General features: G+C 30.1%; 1 protein-coding gene and 1 long non-coding RNA gene across 2 annotated transcripts in view; one reads left to right on the forward strand and one right to left on the reverse strand.

Moving 5' to 3' along the window:
- Positions 1–16,811, forward strand: part of LOC121116824 (zwei Ig domain protein zig-8) — a 385,771-nt gene extending 368,960 nt beyond the window's left edge. The window contains exon 10 of the mRNA XM_040711120.2: positions 16,401–16,811. Within this exon, the coding sequence (XP_040567054.1) occupies positions 16,401–16,522 (122 nt within the window). The 3' untranslated portion in view covers positions 16,523–16,811. The remainder of the gene's footprint in view (positions 1–16,400) is intronic.
- Positions 16,812–23,207: 6,396 nt separating this feature from the next.
- LOC139905048 (uncharacterized) lies at positions 23,208–24,056 on the reverse strand. Its single transcript, XR_011779511.1, has 2 exons — positions 23,699–24,056; positions 23,208–23,640 (listed from the first exon to the last, which is right to left on the reverse strand). It is a non-coding gene; the product is annotated as an uncharacterized lncRNA (long non-coding RNA).
- Between the last annotated feature and the right edge of the window lie 1,143 nt (positions 24,057–25,199).

The raw sequence follows: 25,199 nt of genomic DNA on the forward strand, positions 1-25,199 counted from the left end.
TAACAAGACCAAAACTCAAGCCTGGTGAATAAAAATATAAATAATGCTTATGGTTCTGTTACTTGTAACTGCCAATTACATGCATTTTTTGATTTCATTGAATATGTTCCGGTAATTATGATTTCAAAGATCTACCACGTTCTGGTAGGCCAATTATCGAAAATGGAGATAAAATAATGGAAATCCTAGAATCCCACCGTCATGTAAGCACTTGTATAAACAAATACAATCTTTTTCCATTGGACAGCCTTAGTAATGTGTATCTCGCATTGTATAAGTGTAATTTAATAACTTTAGATAGCGTTAGTTAGATAAGATTTCTTACTAAAAAAAACTTTTTATACAGAACTGTGATTGTTTGACTCAGGTTTGTTTGAATGGTCGTCAAAGATGGACACCAGCAAAGAGAAAATAGGTCATATTGTTTGCGGTTCAGATACTGTAACAGTCAAACATGGTCATTTATTTTTTATGTTCCTTTAATTGGTTAGATGAAGTTGTACTGATTCACTGTAAGTAATTATTATATTATTACATTTACTCCATCTAACCTAGGAATGATCTTTGAAGTCAATTTATATAAAGTATGTTTCTTCTCAGGAGACGAAAGGGAAGCAAAGCATGAACGAGAAAAAAAATATAATAGATTTATTTTTACTCCACCATATATATTGTTAAGTAAAATAAATAAGACTATAAAGCTACTAATTATTCAGCAGTATTAAAATCTCCGATTCTATTGGAGTTTCAAGTTCAATAACCCTTCTCTACTCGGTAAGACAAAATTAATAGCAATAACATATCCCTAATATGTTTTAAATAAGAAATGGAGAGATTAATAAACCCTATTCAAAGCAGGAAAGTATTTCTATTAGGGAGGTTTGTTTACAAACTTTTTTTGAATTTCGATTATGGCTAGTGCACAAAACTTGGGATATAGCAAGAATATAACCAATTCAAAATTTCATTTTTCCTTGAGATCATCTATAGGTCGCACATCTTGATCAAATTATGAAAAAAGACAGAAACACTGTACCCTGTAAACATCAACACTAAGAAAACATTTTTTGTTCCTTTGTATTATTTAATTATTATAAACCTGTCTTAAATCTATTAATAGAAGGGAGGGGTTTGTCAAATTCAATTTCAGCAATAATCTTTTTAGCACTCTGGAACCCCCTATACCGAACATTTTCCTTTTTCACTCCAAGAATGCATATTTTTTTAATTTATTTTAAAAGTAACAATAAGAAAATCACAAATTTGTGTGATCATTATATTCTTTTTCGGCTTAAAACAATAGATTTACATTTTTAAGTATATATTTTACAGTTTAAAGGTCATATAAAAGGTTAATAAAAGGTCAACTTCTTCTAATTATTTATTTTAGTATGTGTACTAGGGTGACATGTTAATTTGATCTTTTGTTGTATTTTAATGGCAAACTTATGTTTGTAAAGAGTGCTTAAAAGATCGTTTTAAATCCCCAAAATTGGGCTAAAAACTTAACATGCTTATTTCCATGAATTAACACCTCCTTTACTATAAAAAGTGTTGAGAATTTTTTTGTTTGTAATTCTCCTATGGAACAAAAAAAAAGATCAAATTGTAAAAAATTTGATGATATGCGTATAGCGCATTGCTTTTTTTACATTTTCAGAAAGAAAAGATCTTAATTTTCTTATTTTATTCACTCGTTTTTGTTTTTTTTATTCACCGTTCCTTGTTTATGAACAAAGCAATTACGTAAATAAATATACATAAATAAACATTATAGTTTAAAGTTATTGCTTCATATAAGAACCTTCAAAAGTTATATCAAGGAGGCCAGTTAAAAAATAAAAACAAAAATACCCTATTTCTCGTAAGCAGTGTATTCTAGTTGGTGAAGTTAAGTGTCATGGATTTAAAAAAATTTTAAATTAAACACATCAATTATAATAAAAAAACATCATCCATAATTGTTGCTATATAAAAATAATTGAAACCAAAATAAATATCCTAGAAATCAAGAATCCGGGTTAAAATTCTAAAACTTTTGAGGATTGACTTTTGTAGTTTCTTATCTTGGAGTGATACTGATGGATAGAATTTCACTTCTTTTGCCACTGGGATCCAGAAAGTGTTATCAGTATTGGAGATTTTCTAGCAAAGGGTGGTATATCTAGCAGTGGATACCACAAAAATTGGTCTAAGTTCGTAAGGGTATATTGGTTCGTAGGAAGTAAGGTTTCCAGTAATGAATGACATAAACTTCTATGGAGACTGTTTCTTCCTATGTGATAATCCGAAGAGTATTGCACTCTTTTTGCTCTATAGGGTAGCCTTAGAAAAAAACTTATTTACATACTTTATAGATTAAATTAAAACCTCATATTACATTGACGTAAAATAATGATTATTGCTGTATTTTAATCTTAATTAACAAAATAAATCAATGTTGTTCAAATATTAAACAGTATGTGCTACATAAGGATAAAATTGTAGGAAATTGAAATTTTGCATTGGATATTTTCTTACCAATGGACTTCTTCTACGAAATAGCGGTAATCGAATTTCGAAAAAAGTAGAGAAACAAACCGTCCTAACGTCTATGTATGTATAAAACATACATATATCGAAGTATAGCCCTGAAGCAAGCTAATTTAAGGCATAAATATTGAATAATAAATCCTAATTTGCAATATGTTGCTCGCGTTTATATTCATCTAAACGTATAAATGCATACGTATATGTATAAAGATAGAGGAAAATAAAGATTAAAGGTATTACCAAATCTCGTTTTTGCAGATTATTTTTTTATTTAAAAACATATTAACACGTTAGATAAATACTTTCCAATATATGTGGGCATTAGAAGTAGTGCATAAAATATGTCTGTCGGTATGTAAAAAGAAAAAAATGAAAGTTAACAGGGCAATCATGATAATTTGAAGAATGCTTGGGAGGAGAGCATAGATTGCTTAAGGGCGCTTATTTCCTTCATCGGCTGGCTTCTTGTATCTAATTGGAGAAATGCTGCTTTTCCATCCAAAACATTCATCAAATTAGCAGGACAGCTATGTTAATTTACTGTAGTTTTTTTTGAAAATATTGGCAGGTTATATTATTTTTAACTTTTGTTTATAATATTAGTTGTATAAAATCTAATCTATTGTCCAATTTAATTAGTGTTTTTGTCGTACAAAATATTTGAGTGTAATTTATAGAATAATGAGGAATAATCAATAAAAAATGTTTCTTTATAGATATATAACACCCAACATAAGTTACACTTGTAAAATTTATATTATATATTCAAAATGTGTAGGTATGATTTAATTTAGTATGGAAAATCTATTTATTAATTTTGGTAACATACTGCAAATATATATTTGCAACATCATTAAACATATTCACTGACTTCTTTTGTAAATTGATAAATTAATGAAAAATCAACAAATAGTTTGTTTTGAATATTAGGCTCATATTCGGACAAATCTAATTATTTTGTCACGTATGGTCATTAGAGGCTGAAAAAGTAGATTTGTTAAATTGTTATTGTAGAATCAAGACGGAACAAAAAGGTAGAAATATTTTTAACAACCATGTTTATAAAATCAAAATTCAAAACATGGAGTAGGATTTAATAATGGGTTTATACCCGTTATTACTAAATAAAAGGGTTCATTACGCAGCCAAACGACAGCTAAAATAAAAATAAGCACACTTTCTTTTATCCAATGTTACTAAATGTAAAATTGTTTAAGAAACAACAAAATAGACAACACGTGAGACCCAACAACTTGCAGCAGTATTCAATTACAATTGCATACCGTTATTTTTACATACGAGGTTTTCTTAAACAAGGAAACGACATCTGAAACAAAAATAAACATGTTTTAAACATATTACTAAGCGTAGAAAGGTCAGAGCGACAACAACAAAAAGCAACAAGTGTTTAATCTCCTCTGTACCGATCTCATTGTCGAGAAGGCTGCAAAGACGCTTGGTATCTCCATTCTAACTGCTTACAATATCAAGAAATCCGTTAAGAATTACCCTTATGGGCCATGAAGAACAATAAAAAAGGCAACGCGTGTACGATATCTATGCTGCGCCGGGGTCAGTGCCAATTGGCTGCAAGAACCGTTGGTATTATCATCCAGACTGACTACAACATCAAGAATTCCACTAAGAAGCACCCTCAACCATACACCCATCAAAAACAACAAAAAAGGCAACGCATGTGCAATATCCTCCGCACTGGTGTCAGTGCCAAGAGACTACAGAGGCCTTTGACATTTTCATCCAGACAGCCTACAACATCAAGAGGTCCATTAAGGATAAGAATAGTATCTTATACAGCCAAGAAGAACCAAAACTTCTTCGGTAACAATATGACTGACTTATGGCCTCCCTCCATGTGGCCCACTTCCAGTTTTGAGCTCAACCCATGGACATTGCTGTATGTAGTGTATTGGAGATGCATGTCTTCTAAAGCATCTCATCCAAATTTTTATTTACTCTGTACACGGCCTTCATCGTCTCGAGCTGCCAAATCTGTCTACGGTCGTATCGAGGCTGTTATAGTTTGTAAACGAGAACATATCAAATAAAAAAATATAGCTAAAAGAAGTATCAAAGTATATCAAAAAATGGTTTTTAGTTGGGTTTTATTGATTTTATAAATCACGTTTTTCATAATTAATTCTTTCTACTGCAATTTTTGGGTCCAACTATGTATACATAAAAATATTTCTAGCAATTTCACGATGCTGAAATTGATGTCATTATATCAATACTTTTTCGTATAAAAATATAACACAAAACTGTCGTTAAGGCAATTTACATACGCTAAAAAAGGATTCATATAATTTTTGCTTAGCATTACAGGAAGTGACGAACTAAGAACTTTAAGGACTTTATAAAACACAATTTTCATGCTTACATTGTTTCGTATGAGACAATTTACTATTTCAAAAATGTTGTTTGATAGGTAATTTGCAGGATTTTTTTTTTTGTTTTAATGGGATTAAAAGAACCGATTCCTAAATCAATTTGGCATAGTCCTGTTTAAATGCGTCAGCAGCTGTATAATGAGACTTGGAATTGGTATACTGAATAACACTAATTTACTATTAATTGTGATTAAAATGGTGTGTATTATAGTCATGTTAAAAAAAGAGAACAAAAAGGACACGGCAATTGGAAGAATGTTTTAGATGAGAGCTGCTTAGTTGTCCTGACGTTTTATTACATCAGCTACAATCAGTTTTGATAAGAGAGAAGGAAATAAACAATGACATGGGTAATATTTTCTTCGATTTCGATCCCTAATTCTACTCTGAATCTAACAAAGACATACCATTATAACTCTGCAACAAATCCTCGAGGTAACTCTCCATCTTTTATGAAAACACAAAAATGTTCAATCAGGTTTGGAATCTAATTGGTGAAGAAGATTTCTACTCAGGAGTTAAATAATAATGACAATAGCTGAAGAAATGAAAGCTTATTCCTCAGATTACCCATCACAAAAAAGTAAAAAAGCTAAAAAATACACATGATATACATCAATAAATATTTATAGTGTTACCACGTTACCAACTTTTTTCATGCTAGTCTTGGAACCAAAATTAGTATTCATTTTTTATAGTCTTTTAACTTAAAAAACTTAACAAAAAAGGTTCTCCAATACCAATTCATGATAATATCATATTAAATTCATCCGTTACCCCGTAAAACTATAGTATTTAGGGTACTCCTACAATATTATTAAGAATATATTTCTTTGATTAGAGGGCTTACTTTTCATGAACATTCTCAAGTTACTATGCGTATGCTAGTACGTTTATTTTGACATTTTATTAAATATTAAATCCTGCATATAAAATTGTTCATAGTGTAGCTACAGCAGATTTGGAATATTTATCATGTCCTTCATACATTGAATACTGTATTACTCTTCCATATAAAAGCAATTAAATATTGGTTAATAATTATTTATGTATATCGAAGATATAAGCTAACCAAACTTCTAAAGAAGAATAATGAATGGACGAATTAAATTAGTTTCTGCAAACATAAATTTAATCTCTTTCAATAAATTGATGACTTTAAAATTTTTGTACAAGTGAACAAAACGTTAGTGCTTCTGTTTATTAATTCTACACATTTAGTAAAACTTTAACAAACTATCATACATGATAATAGTTTTAAATTTAGACGTAATTGAAGTATATATTTTTTTTTAAACATTGGATTTTTGTATTGTCTGTAATCCTCGAGACTGGTTGATGATGACGTCGATAGCTGATGAAATCATTTAATAAAGAGTACTCTATTTGACAAACTTTACGTCATATTCGAGCGAATTCCTAAGATTTAGGAACGGATAAGGCGTCAAAATTTCGGGACTTCTATACGTCTAGAATTCGCAATATCCAATGTACATTAGAGTCTTCACTATTTTTTTAAGTTGACCAAACTCAAAATGTTGGTAATGGGCAATAATTTTTTTTTCTGTGCCATCAAAAACCGTTACCCTCTATCCGGTCAAAGTTCCAGCGTTCCGGTAGTACTTCAAAATGAGGTCAAATTAAAAAAATAGTCTATTACAATTAAGACATAAGAAAATAAAAACTTATTTTATAACTTTTTTGAATTTGTTAGTAATTTTTTTTTACCTTATTATGTAGTCGGTTTTGTAAATTAAAACTCATGAATTAATTATTGACAGCATACAAATATAAATAAATAATTATGGATCTTTATTTATTCAGCTATTTCATAAATAACTTTTTTCAAGAACAAGACAAAAATGAGCATAAACATACATAGTTTTTAAACCTTTGAATACTCAATAAATTAATTCATGAAATCAGACTTTTGAAAGTACACATGAAATAACTTGAAACGAGTACTGAAAGTCCTTTGGAGAACTGATTTAATGTTATGTATTCAATTCCTTATTTCATATCTGTCGTTTTATTCTTTGTTACGGCCCTTCCGGAATGTTTTAAAATCAGTGAACTTCTTGGAATTTGATGCTTTATTTGTTTACATTGTTTCTTCCTCTTTTCTCTCATTAGAAGTACAACAGTAATAAAAAAAGTCGGCCCAAACACACTATAAAAAGATGCAAAATTCATGCTTCATACTTTCAATTTTAAAAATATTAAAATTAATCTAAATGTGCTTATTTTACGCTAATGAATGCAATGCATTACAAATTACAAATTACTTCAAGTAGAAGAAGACTCATTTTTACTTTTTGTGAGGATGTATTTTGCAATAATATAAGAAAGAGTAAAAGTCCCCATCATAAAACTTGCTAGAAGTACGACAACATAATTTTCAAATTAATATTGGTTGGCAATGAGGCTGTTCAGTTTTCAAAGTTTTCTTGGAAATGCAACCAGTAGTGAGGAACGTGCGTTTGACGTTGAAAATAAATATTGACAAAAAATGGTTTGATAAAAAAAAAATTATTAATTCATTTTCATAAAACACTTGAATTTGATTTTTTTCAAATGCAAAGGATTAAAATTGATCGAAATCATGTAATTGAAACCGAATTAATTTTGAAAAAAGTACATTTTAAAGATTTTAACAAAATTTGCAAATTTTTAACCAACAAATCATCAAATAATATAAAATATGATTTGTTAAGAATTAAACTTTACATATTTATGTGATACATAAATATTTCTGAAAAACCTGTTATAGAAAAATAAGAGCAAATATAAACAAAGAAATGAAAAAATTATCGCATATTATAATACTGAACTCCATTTTAATCAGTGTATAGACAACAGGGGACGTCAAATATATCTGATAAGATTTATAAAACTATAGCTTTAAATGTAAATATTATTATTATGAAACCAAAATAATAAGTTTTTTATTATAAGACTTGCTTTATTGCTTTCCCAAAATGGAATTATGTTGTCACACGCTGTTTATTGCTTACAGTTTCATTACAGGTGAATATATATTTTGCTTTTACTAATTAGAAATTTGCAATTCATAATTAGGAAAGGTTTGAAACTTGAGAGAGTTCCTCTCAAGTTTCTTAACATGGAATACACTAACAAGGGACAGAACGACAAATATAAACAAATACATTTGTCGTCATCAAAATTTGGATAGCTGTTCGATAAATGAGATTCGTTGAAAAAATTGTAACATATATGGTTTGATATAAAAGAAATCTATTATATACTATGGATTTTTTCCATTAATGCATATATCTCCTTGGTAATCAAAGCAGTGCTTACATGACAGTCGACCTCGATAATTTTTTATTATTTTATCCACATTCGGCCTTTCAGAGCGTGATGTATCTGAAATCTAAATTGCACGTAAATGCCTGTGACAGTACCAGTAAATCAACACTAATATTATTTTTAGCCACCTAGCTTACGTTTTTACCTTGTTGGAAATAAAAAAGTTTCTGGTGCCTATCTTTGACGCACACTCAATCAATACTCAGTCAAATAATAAAAAAACTTTCATGAATTTTTTTTTAGTACGAAATCTAGTTTACTCCGATTGCATTTATACAACGTGAGAAAAACATTATCTAAGCTATGTATTGAAAAAATTATAATATTTATTTTTACCACGCCTATTTTAAATGAATAAAAATGACTGAAATAACTAGGAAAAGAAAATTAATAGAAAAGATTTTATTGACTAATAGTATACTTTTATATGAGTATATATACTATGCTGTATTCTATTTTCATATTTTTCTTTGATCAGTTGCACAATCTTTCTTATTAAAAAATATATTTTTAATATTTTGTTGCACATGATTGCTATTTTTCCAACAAAATGTTTCATGAATACAAGGAGTAGTATTAATCTTTGCTTTGTTACAGAAACTAATACTGAATCTGAATTCTTCTTTTATATTATATTTATTAAGTTAACCACTTCCATTTGCTAAGAAGTGGCAACACCATGTAAGGGTTGATTGCTTTCTGAATCTGTAATTAACTAGTGCATTGCCCAAAGTCATTAGAAGTGGACCAAAATACAAATTTTGCTCCAACAATAGAAAAATCACTCAAAACTATGATATTCTCTCCTCAAGAATAAAAAAAAAATAATAATAAGAGATTGAGAAAAAAAATAACAGGATTTGGGGGGTAAGGGAGTATTTTAGCTCGTTGCTAAACCTTATTTGTTATCACATTCATTTTTTTAAAATTTAATATGAAGTACTTCCAGTTTTTTAATCTTTTTTAATAAGTTGACTAAACACTTGAAAGATTCTGGTTCATTTTAAATAGTAGTATTTATCATATGCCAATTTTTACTTTATACTGTATTTGTATATGAATCAGAAAACATAAAATACAATGTAACAAGTAACGTATTTCCATATATATGTAGACGTACATATTTTTTTTTTACTAGTTATATGGCTTTTAAATTAAATCAATTTGATTTTTTAAAGACTTTTTATGAGAATGAGCAAGATTTTTTGGGTAAAGAACAGATGTTACACTGAATTATATTAAATTGAATCTGATGGCTTTAAAATTAAAAATATATATTTAGGTATATTTATTTCTAGAATTTTTTTACTAAATCTCAGATGGATTAATCCAGATTAGCATTAAGTTGAATTAATTGCATCGTATAGGAGTCTGTTAATCGATTAAACTACTCAGACAGAATCTGTCCATTTTTTGAAAAAAAACTTTGTGGTTGTACAGATGTCCCCTGAACCATAAGATATTTCACTGCTACCCTTGCAATGTAGACATATGTCGTTTGCAAAATGTCCACCCTTTAATAATCTCTTTATACTCATTAGCTCAGGCTCGTTGATGTAGTTTTGCTACTCTTTATTAAATCTTTACAAAAACAGAAGGCATTTCATCCTGATCACCAACAATGATCTCATTGATTTTCTGCTTTGTGGTAACTGGGGGTATGCCGGATTTAATCATTTATTTGAATTCAGCAAACATTTCAGTTGTGCTTGTTTCCATATGATTCATGTAACGGAAAGTTTTTTTCAAAATCACCGAATCTTAAATCAACAACCGTAGCTCTATCGAGAGTAGGATTGCTTTCCGTATTTAAAAACCGCTTTCCATACTGATAAGCATATCACGGACATGCTTTCCAACAGATTATTCCTTTAAAAAAATGAATTGTTAGTAAAAATACAGGATGTCCCCATTATATACACACAACCATTTTTGACGTGTATCATTTAATGGAGTCTTCAAAATGACGTTAGGATCCATATGTTCTATGGCATTACTAATACCTAGCCGTTCGAACCTTCGCCTTGCAATAGATAAAGGGTCCTTCTTTTCAAAACCAATACTAAGATTCGAAGCTTGTCTAATTATTTTGTTAGTATGACTTCTAAGGTAATGAAAGCAGGGATCGGAGGACCGAGATAATTATATATAACATCTTGTCAAGAGAACATCCCCCATATTCTACAACTAATATAACGAAGTTATTCAAAACAAGGCTCTTGTCTGAGATATATTGACATGCAGAAGTAATCCCTAGGTTATTAAGGAATTCACTCCTACTGTTCAGTCGAGGATTATAATTCAGTGGTTTGTTTGTAGTACAATTGGGTTAATATAGTATCGATATCTATCTATAGATAAAAGAAAAAAGGTTTTTTAGCTTATATATTTGTCCACAACATCAAAAACATATACTACTATATATATAGGTTAGAAGAATTTATATCATTGACTCAATGATTGACAATTGCCAATGTGATTTCTCACTCACTCCTTGGCCCAAACAACACCAAGTAACCTCTTGCTAGTATATTGCATTATTATCAAATATTATTTTTATGGGTACATAAAAAAATATAGCAAAATGTAACCTTCTCTCTCGTATAAACTATCTACATATACAGTATACACAAATAACATTGAAATTCAAATATTGAAAGTGCAAATCGAACATACTATTCACATATATACTTATAAATATTTATATATTTATAGGGAGACAATAACATTTGAATTAAAATGCAAACTATGTATTTAAATTTGCGAATTATCAACAACAAATAAATATCTTGTGCATAGTACATGCCTTTGTGCACTATCATAAAAACCCAATTTCAAATTTTAAAAAAAACCGTATACAAAATATATATACTGTGTTTATTATATGGAATTTATGCAATTAATTATCAATATTAAACACGTAACCCAACCTAGTTATATATTGACCTATAAATATATATATATTTATTTCTATAAGGAGTAGCTTTATAATTAATAGATTTTAAATGCATTTGTTTATTGATTAAACACAAGGAATATGAAAAATCTTTTTTCCTATCCAAACCCTCTGGAGTTTATCTACTAGGATACACGGTATAAGTTTGCTTCAATTTTAACGTCAGTACAGGGTTCGTAAGAAAAACGTGGATTAAAAATTTACTCTCGGTTTCTCATTATTATGAGAAGGTTTTGTGATTTTTTTAACATCTTGTCGTTGGTCTTTCGTTCATAAAAAAGACAATAATGATCAATTCACTAGTTCTTTATCATGAGAGGATATCATTTTGCTTGTCACTCCAAAGATCCAAATATCCAAGAGTGTATTTCTAAAAAATAAAAAAGAAGATACTTGACAAACAGTTTTCAATTTTTAAAAGAAAAAAATATAAATGGTAATATCAAGACTATTGGAAGACAATTTTCTTACCATTGAGTCCTGTTTAATCTCACTACATCTTGGACTACTGATCAATGTTAAAAACAAAAACTGGTCATTTGAATATACAAAGTAAATGTATGATGGGAATCTATATAAATAAAGCAAATTTTATTTGTCTGTATGTATGTATGTACTCTGTACAGTAATCTTTAGGACATCCTGGAAATTTGATCTTATAACTCACATTAAAGCGGGCATGTGCGTCATATTAAAAAAGACATGAAAAGGTAGTACATGTTGAAGTTTGATTTGATCAAGTTGATCACTTCTCCTTTTTCTTCTTGCTATTATTAATCTAGAATATAATCAGTAGATATTCGAACATTAAACACTTTACATTTGTGACCCTGATGTGATTCGAAAGATACCCGGAAAGCAACCTTCACCCCATTTATCTCCCCAAAACCAAGAAAGGTCGATTAAAACGGAAGAGGCGAATTTAGCAATGGCCGTTGCTGAACTCCGCCTTCCTATGTTCTGTTCTTTGGATGTTGAGAACTGGTTACGGAGAATGGAACTTTTTTTTGCGTTAAGGTGGATTTGTCATACCGTAGTTAAATACATTCTTATGGGGTCAGCATTGCGGGTGAGGGTTTCCATATTATTCCTATTAGTGAAGAAATCTATTTTAATACGATATGGTCTATCATCTTCCGCAATGATAAAAGAAATAGTCGACATGATGATTGATACTTCTGGGCTCTCGAGTATGCAGGTCAAAGATGAGGTTGAACATCTATTGGATGAGGAATACCTAAAGGATTTACGTGAAAATTTGATTAAAGAGGCACTTATAAGGAATACTTCAAAGGAGCAATAGGGATATTTGAGAGCACACTCAACACTTACGACTAAGAATTTAGCAGATATGTGTACTGCTGCAAAGGAAGTTACAAATACTTCTACTATCGAAGATCCATCTTCTTCCCCCACTGTCCACCTTTGATTAAAAAGAGACCTAGTGGAGCTTTTTCGAAGTCCTCAACATCTTCAAAATTTAAAAAAGTATGTTATTATCATTCAAAATTTGGATTGAATGTAACTGTTTAATTTGGTGCTGATTGTCATTTTAATTCATAGATTAAAAAAAAATTGTCCTCGGTTGCATGAGACCGAGGTATTAAATAAACCTTCCAATTACTTATTAATGAAAGACAATAGAAATTCAATTAATTTTCTTGTAGATACGGGTCACCAGGTATCTGTTATATCCCCGACGAATGATACAGATTTCATTGTGTGAAAATGCCACCTATCTTTGGTTATGGAGGGAATACAATAGAATGTATCGGTAAATAAAACTCTATGGGTACAAATAGAATTTCTAGGAACTTTCAAATAGAAATTTATCGCCTATTTTATGGGGAGACTTTCTTTATTTCTAAAAGATTAATATTGACCTATTCAACAGTAAAATGTATTTTAATGATCCATGCGACATTTTGGAATTATCAGAAGCCCAATGGGTTCAATGTCAATACCCTGAACTCTTCGATGATAAAAAATTTCCCCAGCTTATTGAGTTAAACAACACATCGAAATTAAGGACCCTCCCTGCTTTGCATTTGAATTTACAAGTATATTTATGATAGGAATCTATATAAATAAAGCAAATTTTATTTGTTTGAATGTATGTATGTTCTCTCTACAGTAATCTTTAGGACATCCTGGAAATTTGATCTTATAAATCACGTTACAAGCGGGCATGTGCGTCATATTAAAAAAAGAAACGAATAGGTAGTATATACGTCAAGAGTTGTGAAAATATAAATGTAATGTTGCATGCGTTTAGACCTACTCGTAATTTATAAAAAAAAACTGAAGAACAGATTCTTTTTCAATTTTTGCATATATTCATATCTACATATTTTTTACAGGCATTGCTGATTTTTCAAAATATAATTTTCAATCTTATATTTAATCATCGATCAAAATAATAAGTTATTCATGTTAATGACTTTTCTATTTGTTTCCTCGCTTGTTTGAGTAGTTTTTGTTTTGAATGTGGCACTTGTACCTTTAAAAATATATTTTGATATTACAATCCATCATATAAAATGTTTTGTATTATCACTATGTCAGTTTCTCCCCCCTCTCAATCTCCTTACTATCTTAAGTAGTTTTATTATGTTTGAACTGTGATAGTTGTATGTATCTATAAATACCCTGATAGGCTAGATACTGTAGGGTAGTATGACAATGTGATAAAGACTTACATATATTAATTCTCCTCAACACCTTTCATTCTATCTTTCATCGTTAACGCCACAACATAAAAAATGTGTTTCCATGACTGGCTGAAATTTCCATGTTAAATATAATCATTTTACCATATTTGATAACTTTTGAGAAATTATTAAGTTGATCTATGATGAATCAGCATGTGTCATTTGTGATCCCGAATGATAATAAATTTGGTCCTTTAATTTAAGTCCATGTATGTAATTTTCGTATATAATACTTGCTATGAAAAAGTGATTTGAAATAGTTTATCTTTAAAACAACATTTCCATTCAAATGTATCATTTGATACCATTGTTTCAATTCATCCATAATTTATTAAATTTCCTGTTACAAATTTTTTTTGAAGGCTGTAATCATACAAGTTTATCAGCATATAAAAAAATAACATTGTTCCCGTCCAAATAAATCAATATGCCGTTATGTCAAACTGATTCGTTTTATATAAATGGACCTGTCTTCCAGACTCGAGCCTTGCATTATATATTCTTGTTTCCAAGGTTTTGCCCGGTTCAGGTACAGCGTTTCCCCAAGCAACAAATTATAGTTTATATCATCTTATATTAACGTAAGCCTTAAGGTGTCTGAACGTCGTGTAAACGTTAATTTTGGTTATTCCATGGTTAATACATAGTTGTGTAGGAAAGTTGTCTAAGCGTTGCATTAACGTTACCTAATGGTTCCCGGTCTCGGTTATTTCACTTCAACTATTTCGGTTTCTGTTCCAGTCTCGGTTCTTCTTTATACATACTCATTTTTGGATACTTGATACAAACAGGGCTGTAGATTGCATAGTGCCCCAAGTTCCAGCAGGGGCCCCAAAACTTAAGTTGCTTAAGAAAACAGTCTTCAAAGTGGGGGTCGTGTAGGGAGGCACAAGAAGATGGAGAATTGAGGATTACTTTCAGTTTACTCATACATTGCGCACATGTTTCGTTTTAAGGGCCCACAGCTTAAAATATATTAGTGTAGGGAGGCATGGCATAGTAAAGTTTGGGAATCCCTGGCTTAAGAAATATGATAGAACCTCGACAAGCATAGTTGTGGACCTAGGTCTATAGTGTACCCCACCCCTTCTCTCTTTTATATACACCGTCTTGTGCCTAAACCCAGTTTTCCAGATAAATATACCAAAAAATACAACAAACGAAAATAAGTACAAGAACTGAGACCGTTAAGCAATATATTACACTCTCGGTTTGACTTTGTCAGTTCCGATTCTAGCAGTTCAAAAACTGGAACCATTCTAACTGCTAGACTGATAAGGGCACATCCATGGTTGTTTCTGCTGAAGAAGGAAATACTTCTTTTCTGGTTTTATATTCCGATCTACCAATCATTTTGATATGAAAAAGTCATGGATTTAGTAAACTATTAAGAATTACTCAGGTTTAATTCCAAAGAATGAAATTAGGGATTTCCAGCATCAGCGCCTATTGATCTTTTTAATAGAAATTTATATTCAGTATATTTACACTTTGATGATTGACGAAAGAATGATTAATAATTTATTACAATAAGAGCAGTTTATAAAATAAGTATCTTCGAAACACTAACATTTTTACTTGTATAAAGACTTTTTTAAACATTATTCTAGATGGACGAATGATTATGGTGGACGAAGTTTGCAGAGTTCCATCATATGAAAGAATTGTTCATGAATGCTTACAACTAAATAAAAGGATAAATATTATAAAATGTCAACATAAAGTATTACAATGTAATCTTGATTGGATATCCCAAATGATATAATCGTAATTATAGTGTTAAAAAGTCTTATAATAGATTGAAGGACAATGCTAATCTAATTAGAAACAAAAAAAATGATGAAATCTAACCTATTTGTTAAAGATTTTGCAAAAACTGAGAAAAATGTTATCTTTAAATTATACCATGATTTAATATATTGCTGATTTAACATTATTTTGACTGTTTTATTCAACTTCTTCATAAATTAATTGTTATCTTAAAAAAGTTAAATCGAAAATATGTGGTTACTTATATTATGTATAAAGGACATATATATATAATAGAACTTAATCATAACTCCTTCTTAATAATATCCTTTTGGATATAATGCAACAACTGTGAAGAAGTGTATATTATACTTTAAATAAGTATACCATATGGCTTATATTGAGTATCTAAAATTGTATATATATACGTATACAAAAATGGTTTAGTCTCTATTAAAGTAATATCAAGGCTCTTCACTGTTCAAAAATTAGAAATGTGTATGAACTAAAGTAATCAACATAAAGTACCTTCTATTTGAAATATGTATATTGAAATATTGAACAGAATATTATGAATACGTTTATGAATGTTTTTTAATCAATACACTTTGAATTAAATCACAATAAAGTGGATTTTGTAAAGGGTAATTAATGACTCAATTAATTAATAATTTTCTGCATAAAGCCTAATATTATGAATATTTATCTTTACAGAGGAAACGAGAGCTGGATTAATGAATTCCGCGGAACCTATGACACAAATTCACTCAACCTTTACAATGTATTTTCTCTTCGTAGGAATTATTTTGTCTCATTTTCCACAATATTATTGTTAATAACCGTTAAATTATATAGCACATAAAATTGAAAGTATCAATTTTTATTTTTTAATTAAATTTAATTGAATGTACACTTTATATTCTTCATATTTTATTATATACATACATATAAGAACCATTGAGTCATGCCTTTTGTCCTAAAGTAGTATTTTTATTGTTTCATTCATTGTACTAATCCGATTTTGTTAATTTATGAATTTTTTGGGAAATAAAAAATTTGATATATTCATTATTTATGATTTAATATGTATTATGAAATAAACAATTATTTAATTGTAAGATAATTTACGTTAACCTATCAAAAAAACTATTTTTTGAATTCATTATTGATTGATACCTATGCGTATAGATAACAGAGTGGGGACCCAAAACTTGCAGTAGTATTCAGTTATTTATAATCATAAGGTTTCATTACACTAGCAAACAAAAGCTGAAAATCTCCTCTAACCCTGAATTCAACCCCCTGGACCTTGCAGTTTAGAACAACTTAGGAAAAAATGTCTTCCACACCACTCATCCAAATTTAGATTCGAGTCGAGCTGCCATCATGACAACGTGGTATGCCATAGACACGGCATTCATCGTCAAGAGCTTGCAGTATGTTCCACGGTCTGTCAAGGCTGTTATTGCTTAAAAAGAGGACATATTGAATAAAAAAAGTAGCTAAATATAGAATTGGGCTCGAAAGGTAAGACTCATAACTCAATTCGGATTCGAAATTCCTTCACTGGATATAACATAATCTTAATAGTATCTTAAGTATTTTTTTCGAGTTCTGTTCGAGGTATCATAAATATAAAAGGTTGAAATTGGACTATATAAATATATTAAAGGAATTTTGCTTGTTAGAAAAGATATAATAAAAACCATTTCGTACATAGAGTATTTAACTATTCCAAAGTCTACAAAACTTATAATTATTTAAAAATTTATACCTAATGAAATTTCTTTCATTCTTGAATTGTAATAATTGCAAAACCCCAACAATAATAATAAGTTAATCTTGAATATCATTCTTTAGATGTAAATTTTCGTTAAGGGTGTGGTAAAAAAATAATAATGGATAATACATAATTCAATTCTAATCATTATCACTTTAACTAATTAATTTATTAGTCTTGAAATAAAGCAAATCTCCTTTCTTTTATTTATATGCATTTACATACCATTTCCTTAAAAAGATAAATATCAATTTTTTTCAAACAATTTTGAAATATCAAAATCTTATATTTTGTTTTTTATTTATTATATTTTGTTTTAGTTTGAAAAAAGTATGGGTCTTACATATATGCAAAAAAAAAAAAAATAACCAAATACATTTTTCCCCCACTTTTTTTTTTTTTTTTTTTTGACATAAAGCAATTATAAACGAACCATATAAAACAAACACACTGAAAAAAAATAAACAATATGTAATTTGAAGTATTCACATATCATAGAAAAAATTGATTTAGATTAAAACAAAACTACAAACATATAGACTTCATTTCTGTGGTGTCTTACGAGGTTATTAAATTCAAACTATGTCAAAAGAATCGTAATGGCCAGAAGTAATGCGGAGAGAGACTTGTGGTGGAATAAGATATATACAAGAAAGGCTACATCTATTTCTTGGATAAATATATTCAATATTCACATAGACAATGCTGTAAAAACGGTGTGTTTTTTGTAGCTAGCTCGTCAATTTGTAATTGGTGGTACAAGGAAGGAAATTTCTTCTCCTGAGCAGTTGTCATGACTATTTAATTTCTGAGAAGTAAACATCCTTTTCTAAATAGATTTTATTAAATTCAAAACCTGTTTCAACGTTCATGTATCCTCATAAAATAAATAATGTAACCCCGAAGACTTGTTGCAGAGTTATAATTGTAAGTCCTTGTTGGACTCATAGTAGAATTGGGGATCGACAATGGAGTAATTTCAGCACATAAGTATATATGGAGTGAGATTTATGTATAAATTCTTTCTCTCATGGTTGCTTGCAGCTGATGTAATAAAAGTAATGACAGCTAAGCTGTTCACTTCCTAAAGATTATTTAAATTTTTAGGATTATTACCTTCACTTTCGAATTATTTATTTTAGATTACCGACATGAAATATTTTATGAACAATTGGTTATAGATTTGTTGATTGTATAGTGTTCCAGGACCGATTAACTAATAATAGAATACAACAGACCGGGTAAAGAGCTTATAAATTTGGAGTATTACATTGGGGATACAAGCATTCACTGAATAATGTTTTTGCCGGGATGACTATATAAAAGATGTACATAATACTAATAATAAAATATATAAATACATTATTGCTAACAAGTATATTGAGAGCTATAACAAATCCCTACGTCATATAAATAAAAGGAAATAAAACAATGGTGATAAATTCAAGAATAAATAATTATTGCTTCAGTTAGATAAATTTAATAAGTCTAGTATTTTTTTGAAACATTTGTACTTATAAAGAAAATTCCTTAGTATTTGATGGATGTATTCTAATCAAACAGTCTTATAAAGAGTTTATTTTTCTTTCTCAGATGCTTAAAAAATACAGCAATTTGAAACAACATTAATAATACTTTTATTTGGAAAATAATATTTCAAAATTCTCAGATAAAAAAAAGTTATCTCACTTTCATAGTATTGGACTTTTGAACAAATTATCCTTTTAATTGATTAACACTTAAAATATGGCATACTTTTGTTCACCACATAAGGTTTTTATTAATACGTATAATTTAGTTTTGTTTTTTCATTATTTCTATAAATTATACTTTATGTATTAAGTTTTTCCAATCTTATCTAAAAATCAACAAAGGCTGTCCGATAATGTATAAAGATTCCAGAAATGGGAAGTAGAACTTATACTGCAAGTCTTCAGGGGCGTATGCAAGGAGTTGGGTGGAGGGGCTGTAGCCCTCCCCCCCCCCAAATTAAGGTTTTTATTTTTAAATATTCCTTTAATTGGTTCGATGGAGATGTACTTATTATTAAGTATATGTAAAGATTATAGTATTACATTTACTCCATCTTATCTAGGAATCTTGTATTAAATCCATATATATAATGTGTTATATATTAATGTAGAATGTAATATTATAATATAGGTAGTCGTTAATTTAAGAATAAATAGGGAGTAGTGAAGGTGTGAGTCGACGTAACGTTTTTTCTCGAGATAAAAGCAATTCTGTACTAAATGATAAAATGATAACGTAGGTATAAAAAAGGTAATATTAAGTACATTTATAAAAACAAGAAAAATTGAAAACCAGGATAATCATTCTTATAAGGGAAATATAAATAAAATAAATGACTTCAGCCCCTAATCAAAACGACCTTTGAGGGCGGAGTTGATTATTCACACATCATCTTGAATTTTGACATACTATAGAGTTGCTCCCAATGCTTTAACTAGAGTTCCCAGAGCACACTTTGGTTTCTCCAGTCGGTACATCGTACCCAGACTTTCATATTAGACAAAAATGTATTTTGTAAGAGGTACGGGTAATTCTTGGAATTAGGCAACAAGCCATGCAAACGAGTACGTGAAGGACGAGGAAGAAAAAGGCTCTATCAGCCAAACTATTTAACTAGAGGTGATAAGGAGGTGAATAATTTAAGGCCACCCTCCATTCAGACAACTTTATCTTGAATCCCTCACTTGCAAATGGAGGACTATTATTAGTGTAGACTTCCCTCGGAAATCAAAAGCGGGAAACCAATGGAATATCTGTCTTAATGTTGCTATGGTCGACATGCCCTTCATTACTTCAGCCTCGATCTATTTTGATGATTTTTGATTTTGGAAAGGGTGTGTGTATTCTGATTTTTGGTTTTATATATTCTCCTGACATGTAGAGCAAGTCTGTATAATATTTTCTATGTGTACGCCAATTCTGAGACACCAAACTAAGGTCCTATACTACCTTTCTCTTAACTATGATTCAGTGGTTCAGGTGTAGCTCGGTCAGCAATGTCTTTTGAAGGTATAGTGGAACCATGAGCCTGACGTTCCAGAAAAGAATGTCAATTATCATCGACAACTAATCATCTTATGGGTAAACGTCTTCTCGGTCACATCTTTCCAATTTTCAGTTCCGGCGGCTTCAATTACTTTGAGCAGTTCCCTGTCCCGAGGGGCATTACTGGGATTAGACGACTCGGCTGTTTCTGAATGAGACAGGGATTGGACCATCAACGCGTCCGTGGGATATTCTTCTGGCATTACGTCGACAACGGTCTTGAAAAAGCATCATCAGTAAGATTTTGCGTTTCTTTGTGGTGTTTTATTGCTTAGTCAAACGTGGAGAGTAGCATAGTGTATCGAGACAATCTCGCCGACAAAACTCATGGTAACTCTTTTCCGGTGTTAAAAATATATACCAGATGTTTATCATATGTCCGTGTGTTAGACTAACGACCCATCATCTACCACATTAACTTCTTCAGGCTGTACACAATCCCTGTCACTTCCTATCAAGTCCAAGTCACGTCTCGGATCTTTGATTGCATGATCAAGTTAATTCCAGTGGCTCTGGAAGTAACATAGAACAGTCAGTTTAATGTTTCCAGTACATATTTAACACATTAATGGTGTCATTAACAAAAATCAAAATTATTTTTAAAATAAAATAATCTTAATCTTCTTTTTCAATAATGTGAGGTTTTTGCAAATAAAAGTTTTTGTTTATAGAATACAAGTATGAAAAACACGTTGTTCAGGTATATAGTTTTTATATATCAACTTTAAGCCTGAATCGTGGAATTCTAGACAAATGGAATAATCATGCATGCAGATATTCCTGTCAGATATTGTCATTCAGTTGTGAGAAACTAAATTTTTTCCCATCACGTTAAAGAGGATTTGGGAAATCTTGCCAAGTATGCCTGCCCATTTTTGATCTTGATCACACACAGTATCAACTATTGATTCGATTGTAGTTTCTGTGCTCTTTCTTGACTCTTCATGGTGGATTTCTTTGATATGAGCAAAATTAGGGTGTAATAATGATTTAACTCCTAAAGGGTTCAGGGGAATGCTGAAGTATTCTTGCCTTTGGAAGGAGTTAGAAATATTTTTAAATTTGTGTACAGAGTCAAAGATGAGATAGACTTTTCTATTGATGTTGTGAGGGGGAGTAATTGAAGTCCGGAGCTCACCACCAAAAAGAAAATGAGTGAATAACTTCTGTTTACTGGGCGGTTATCAACTGATACAGCCACAACGATAAATCCGATTTGAAAGAGGAGTTCATAATTAGAGTATATTTTCTGTAGAGGAATTCAGTGTTTAATTTGGCAACCGGTATAAGTGCTTCCACATCCATGTAGTTTCCTCCAACGGATTTGATTATAAATGTAATGACCGTTTTAGTTATTTTGTTATTCTCGCAGCCCAATAACTGTCTTCTAACAAACTCAACTCTTTTTGGAGAGTAGACCTCATTGATTAAACTGTCCAACAGCAAAAATGGTACAAAAAGAGTATATGCTCAATTTAATAGAAATTGATCCCCTGATTCTAAATACAGCCTTACTTTTTCTCTCAGAGCCTCGTGATCTTCAGAAAAAGGGCGTATATTTTTTATTATTTTTGGCTATTTTTATAGTTCAAAACTGTTTTAAGCCCTGGGCGTTGAAGATAGGGGTAATTTATGCTAATATATTTTAAACCCGAATGTTAAAAAATTCTATAACTATTTTGAAAATGTCTGTATCATGCTAATAACTCGAGTTATGATCGTTTAAAGTTGAAAATAGGAGCTTTTTATTCAGAGGCTCATAGCTTCACGACGAATTTCAAAAAGTTAAAAAGTATCTCATTGGTTAGCTGAAAGTATGAAATTTAATTTTTTAAAAAAAGGGCTTCTCCAAAAACGCTCTATACCTTAGTCAATTTGAAATAAAGCCACCACAATATTTCAAGAATAAAAAACATTTTTGAATTGATCTAATAATAAAAGTCCATATAAATAGGTACACCACATTTAAAAAAGCTAGACACAAAGAGAGAGAGAGAAGAAGAATGTCAGATTGAATTATCATTGGTAATCTGAAAGGGTCAAGGTATCGTATAAGTTATATCAAATACGATAGTTATACGGTATAACTATCGTATTTGATATTATTTAACTCTTGTTGATTCAAATATTATCAAAATTTGTTTAAGAGTAACTTTTTCTAAGACAGACATAATATTTTACTCCATAAACCACTTCAGAATTAAGGAATATAATGTTAAATTATTCGGATTATAGTAACATTCACTAATTTACGGACGTAGATGCTAGGATATATATTTAGACCAAACAAATTCACACCTTCTGAAAGAGATGCATCGAAAATCGCCAAGAAATTCAGAATGACGAAATATAAACAGGGTAAACTCACATGGAAATGCTTATTACGATCGACACAATTCATATATTAGATATAGCAATCACATTGTTATGAAATTGATTTAAAAATATCAAACTAATTTATATTCGCAATGCTCTATTAAATCAATATACTATAAAATCAATAATATATTGACTTATTACATTATGTTAGTTTATGAAAAATAAGATTTTCTAGACACTTGGAAAAGAGCTAATTCTGGATCAAAGCAGCATTTTCGTTTGTATCAAAGAGATGCTCGAATCTAAATTTATTTATACAGGTTGATAAATAAAGCATATATTAATTGCAAATTATATAATATATCCTTATTTTCGTTTAAATTGTTACATACAATTACAATTTATAGAAATGTACACATTATACAAAACATATTTCAAATTAAATGGCTTGAACATTCCACAATTATCAAATTTTTCATAGGTTCACATATATTCATCAATGATATGATAAGTGGTGATGCATCCAGAGAATCCAAGTCATTTAAACAAATCATAGAATGAAGATTCAAAACAAGAATTAACTTTTCTTCAGGACTAAGAGCATCCCTCATCTAGACATTCATTCATTATGTCTTGATTTTATAAACATATACTCAACACATTTCTAACTCAATGGCATAAAAGATTCCACCATTACCATTTTCGTCATTGGCTAAAAATATATTATTGGATTCATCAATATCTGAGACTCTGATGATGCATCAAGATAAATAAAGACTAATAAGGAAATCGTATAATTAATATTCGAATGAATGATTAACTTTTTATTCTATACTATGCCTATGAGCATCCCTCATCTAGACATCCATATATTATGACTTGGTTTCATGCATGCTTATTTTAAGCTCCATGGAAATCCTGATGACTCGTTGACGACCCGTATTGAGTGAGAAATTCAAAGAGACATACTTTCGACGGAGTTTGGTACAGATCTTCACAAAATAAAAACGTAGTGGTCAGGGGTAGTTCAGCTGGATTCTGTTGCCAGAGATTCCTCCCCACTAATGCACTCTCCTATATTGATGAAAACCGATTCATAATTCAGGATCCTAATCTCAAAAGCCAAGAGTCCCGCTTATCATTTGAAAACCAAAGCGCTAAGTATCTTTCTCTATCATTCCTTCTTTCTCTTTCTTTTCTTCTTCTCTCTCTCTTTATTTCTAGCTCTTTTAAAGGTGTTGTACCTATTTATATAGACTTTTATTATGAGATAAATTCAAAAATGTGTTTTATTCTTCAAATATTGTGGTGGCCTTATCTCAAATTTACAAAGATATAGAGCGTTTTTGGAGAAGCTCTTTTTTTTTAATTAAAGTTCATACTTTCAGCTAACCAATGAGATACTTTTTAAACTAAAAAAAGTATGGTTTTTTTCTGACGGAAACGAGGCTCTTATATAAAAAATATTGCCATATTTGGAATCAGGGGATCAAAATCTATTAAATTGAGCATATACTGTTTTAAGTGTGATTTTGGTCGACAGTCTTCTTAGATTGATATTTCTTTATCTGTTGTTAAGGTGTTTGATCCTTGTTCCAATATATTTAAATATAAATGACTTTAGTCCAGTCTCTTCAGTAACTGTAGTAGATTTAATTCTAAGATAATTTGGACATAGAAATGTAAGGCAATTCGACTTGAAGATTTGATCAAAGAGGGTTCTAACATTTTGCCAAAGAAGATAAACAGAGAGAAGACAAGGTGAAACTCTTCTTCCGTTTAGAAGAATAAATTGGCTCCAAGTCTGGGAATGCAAGTAGTTTGTTCAATAAGCACATGATGATATCATAAGTCTCTTCATTATTCAAGAACTCTTTTGCTCCTAAATACGCGGCAATGTTGATTACTTCAGGTACTAATTTGATGACATTAACTTTTGTGGTAAGACAGTGGGAGACTGGACTATTGTTTAGCTTATGATGCCCTTCAAAAATTCGAAAGGTAAGGTCTTCTTGGATTTCAAGGCTAGCCTTAATATCAAGGCCCCTACCTTCAGTCGTTTCCAGCTTAACAAGGGACAATTTGGGGGATTTAATGAGTATAAACCCCAACTTTTAAAAACAAGTCGTGTCTTGGAGCCGGCACGCTTTTTTTATTTATTTTTTCTCGGGTATTATCGTATTAAATCAGCTCCAGATTGTCATTCCGATTACCCGACAAATTTGGAATCCTCAATGAGAAGGCTGAGTATTGCGCTGCAGCAGCCATAAAATTTGTTCATATTTTTTCAGCTTCTAGTGGTTGATAGGTCCATAACTCGTTTGCAATAAGGACTT

The sequence above is a fragment of the Lepeophtheirus salmonis genome, chromosome 4 (assembly GCF_016086655.4).
Source record: "Lepeophtheirus salmonis chromosome 4, UVic_Lsal_1.4, whole genome shotgun sequence".
NCBI classification, from domain to species: Eukaryota; Metazoa; Arthropoda; class Copepoda; order Siphonostomatoida; family Caligidae; genus Lepeophtheirus; species Lepeophtheirus salmonis.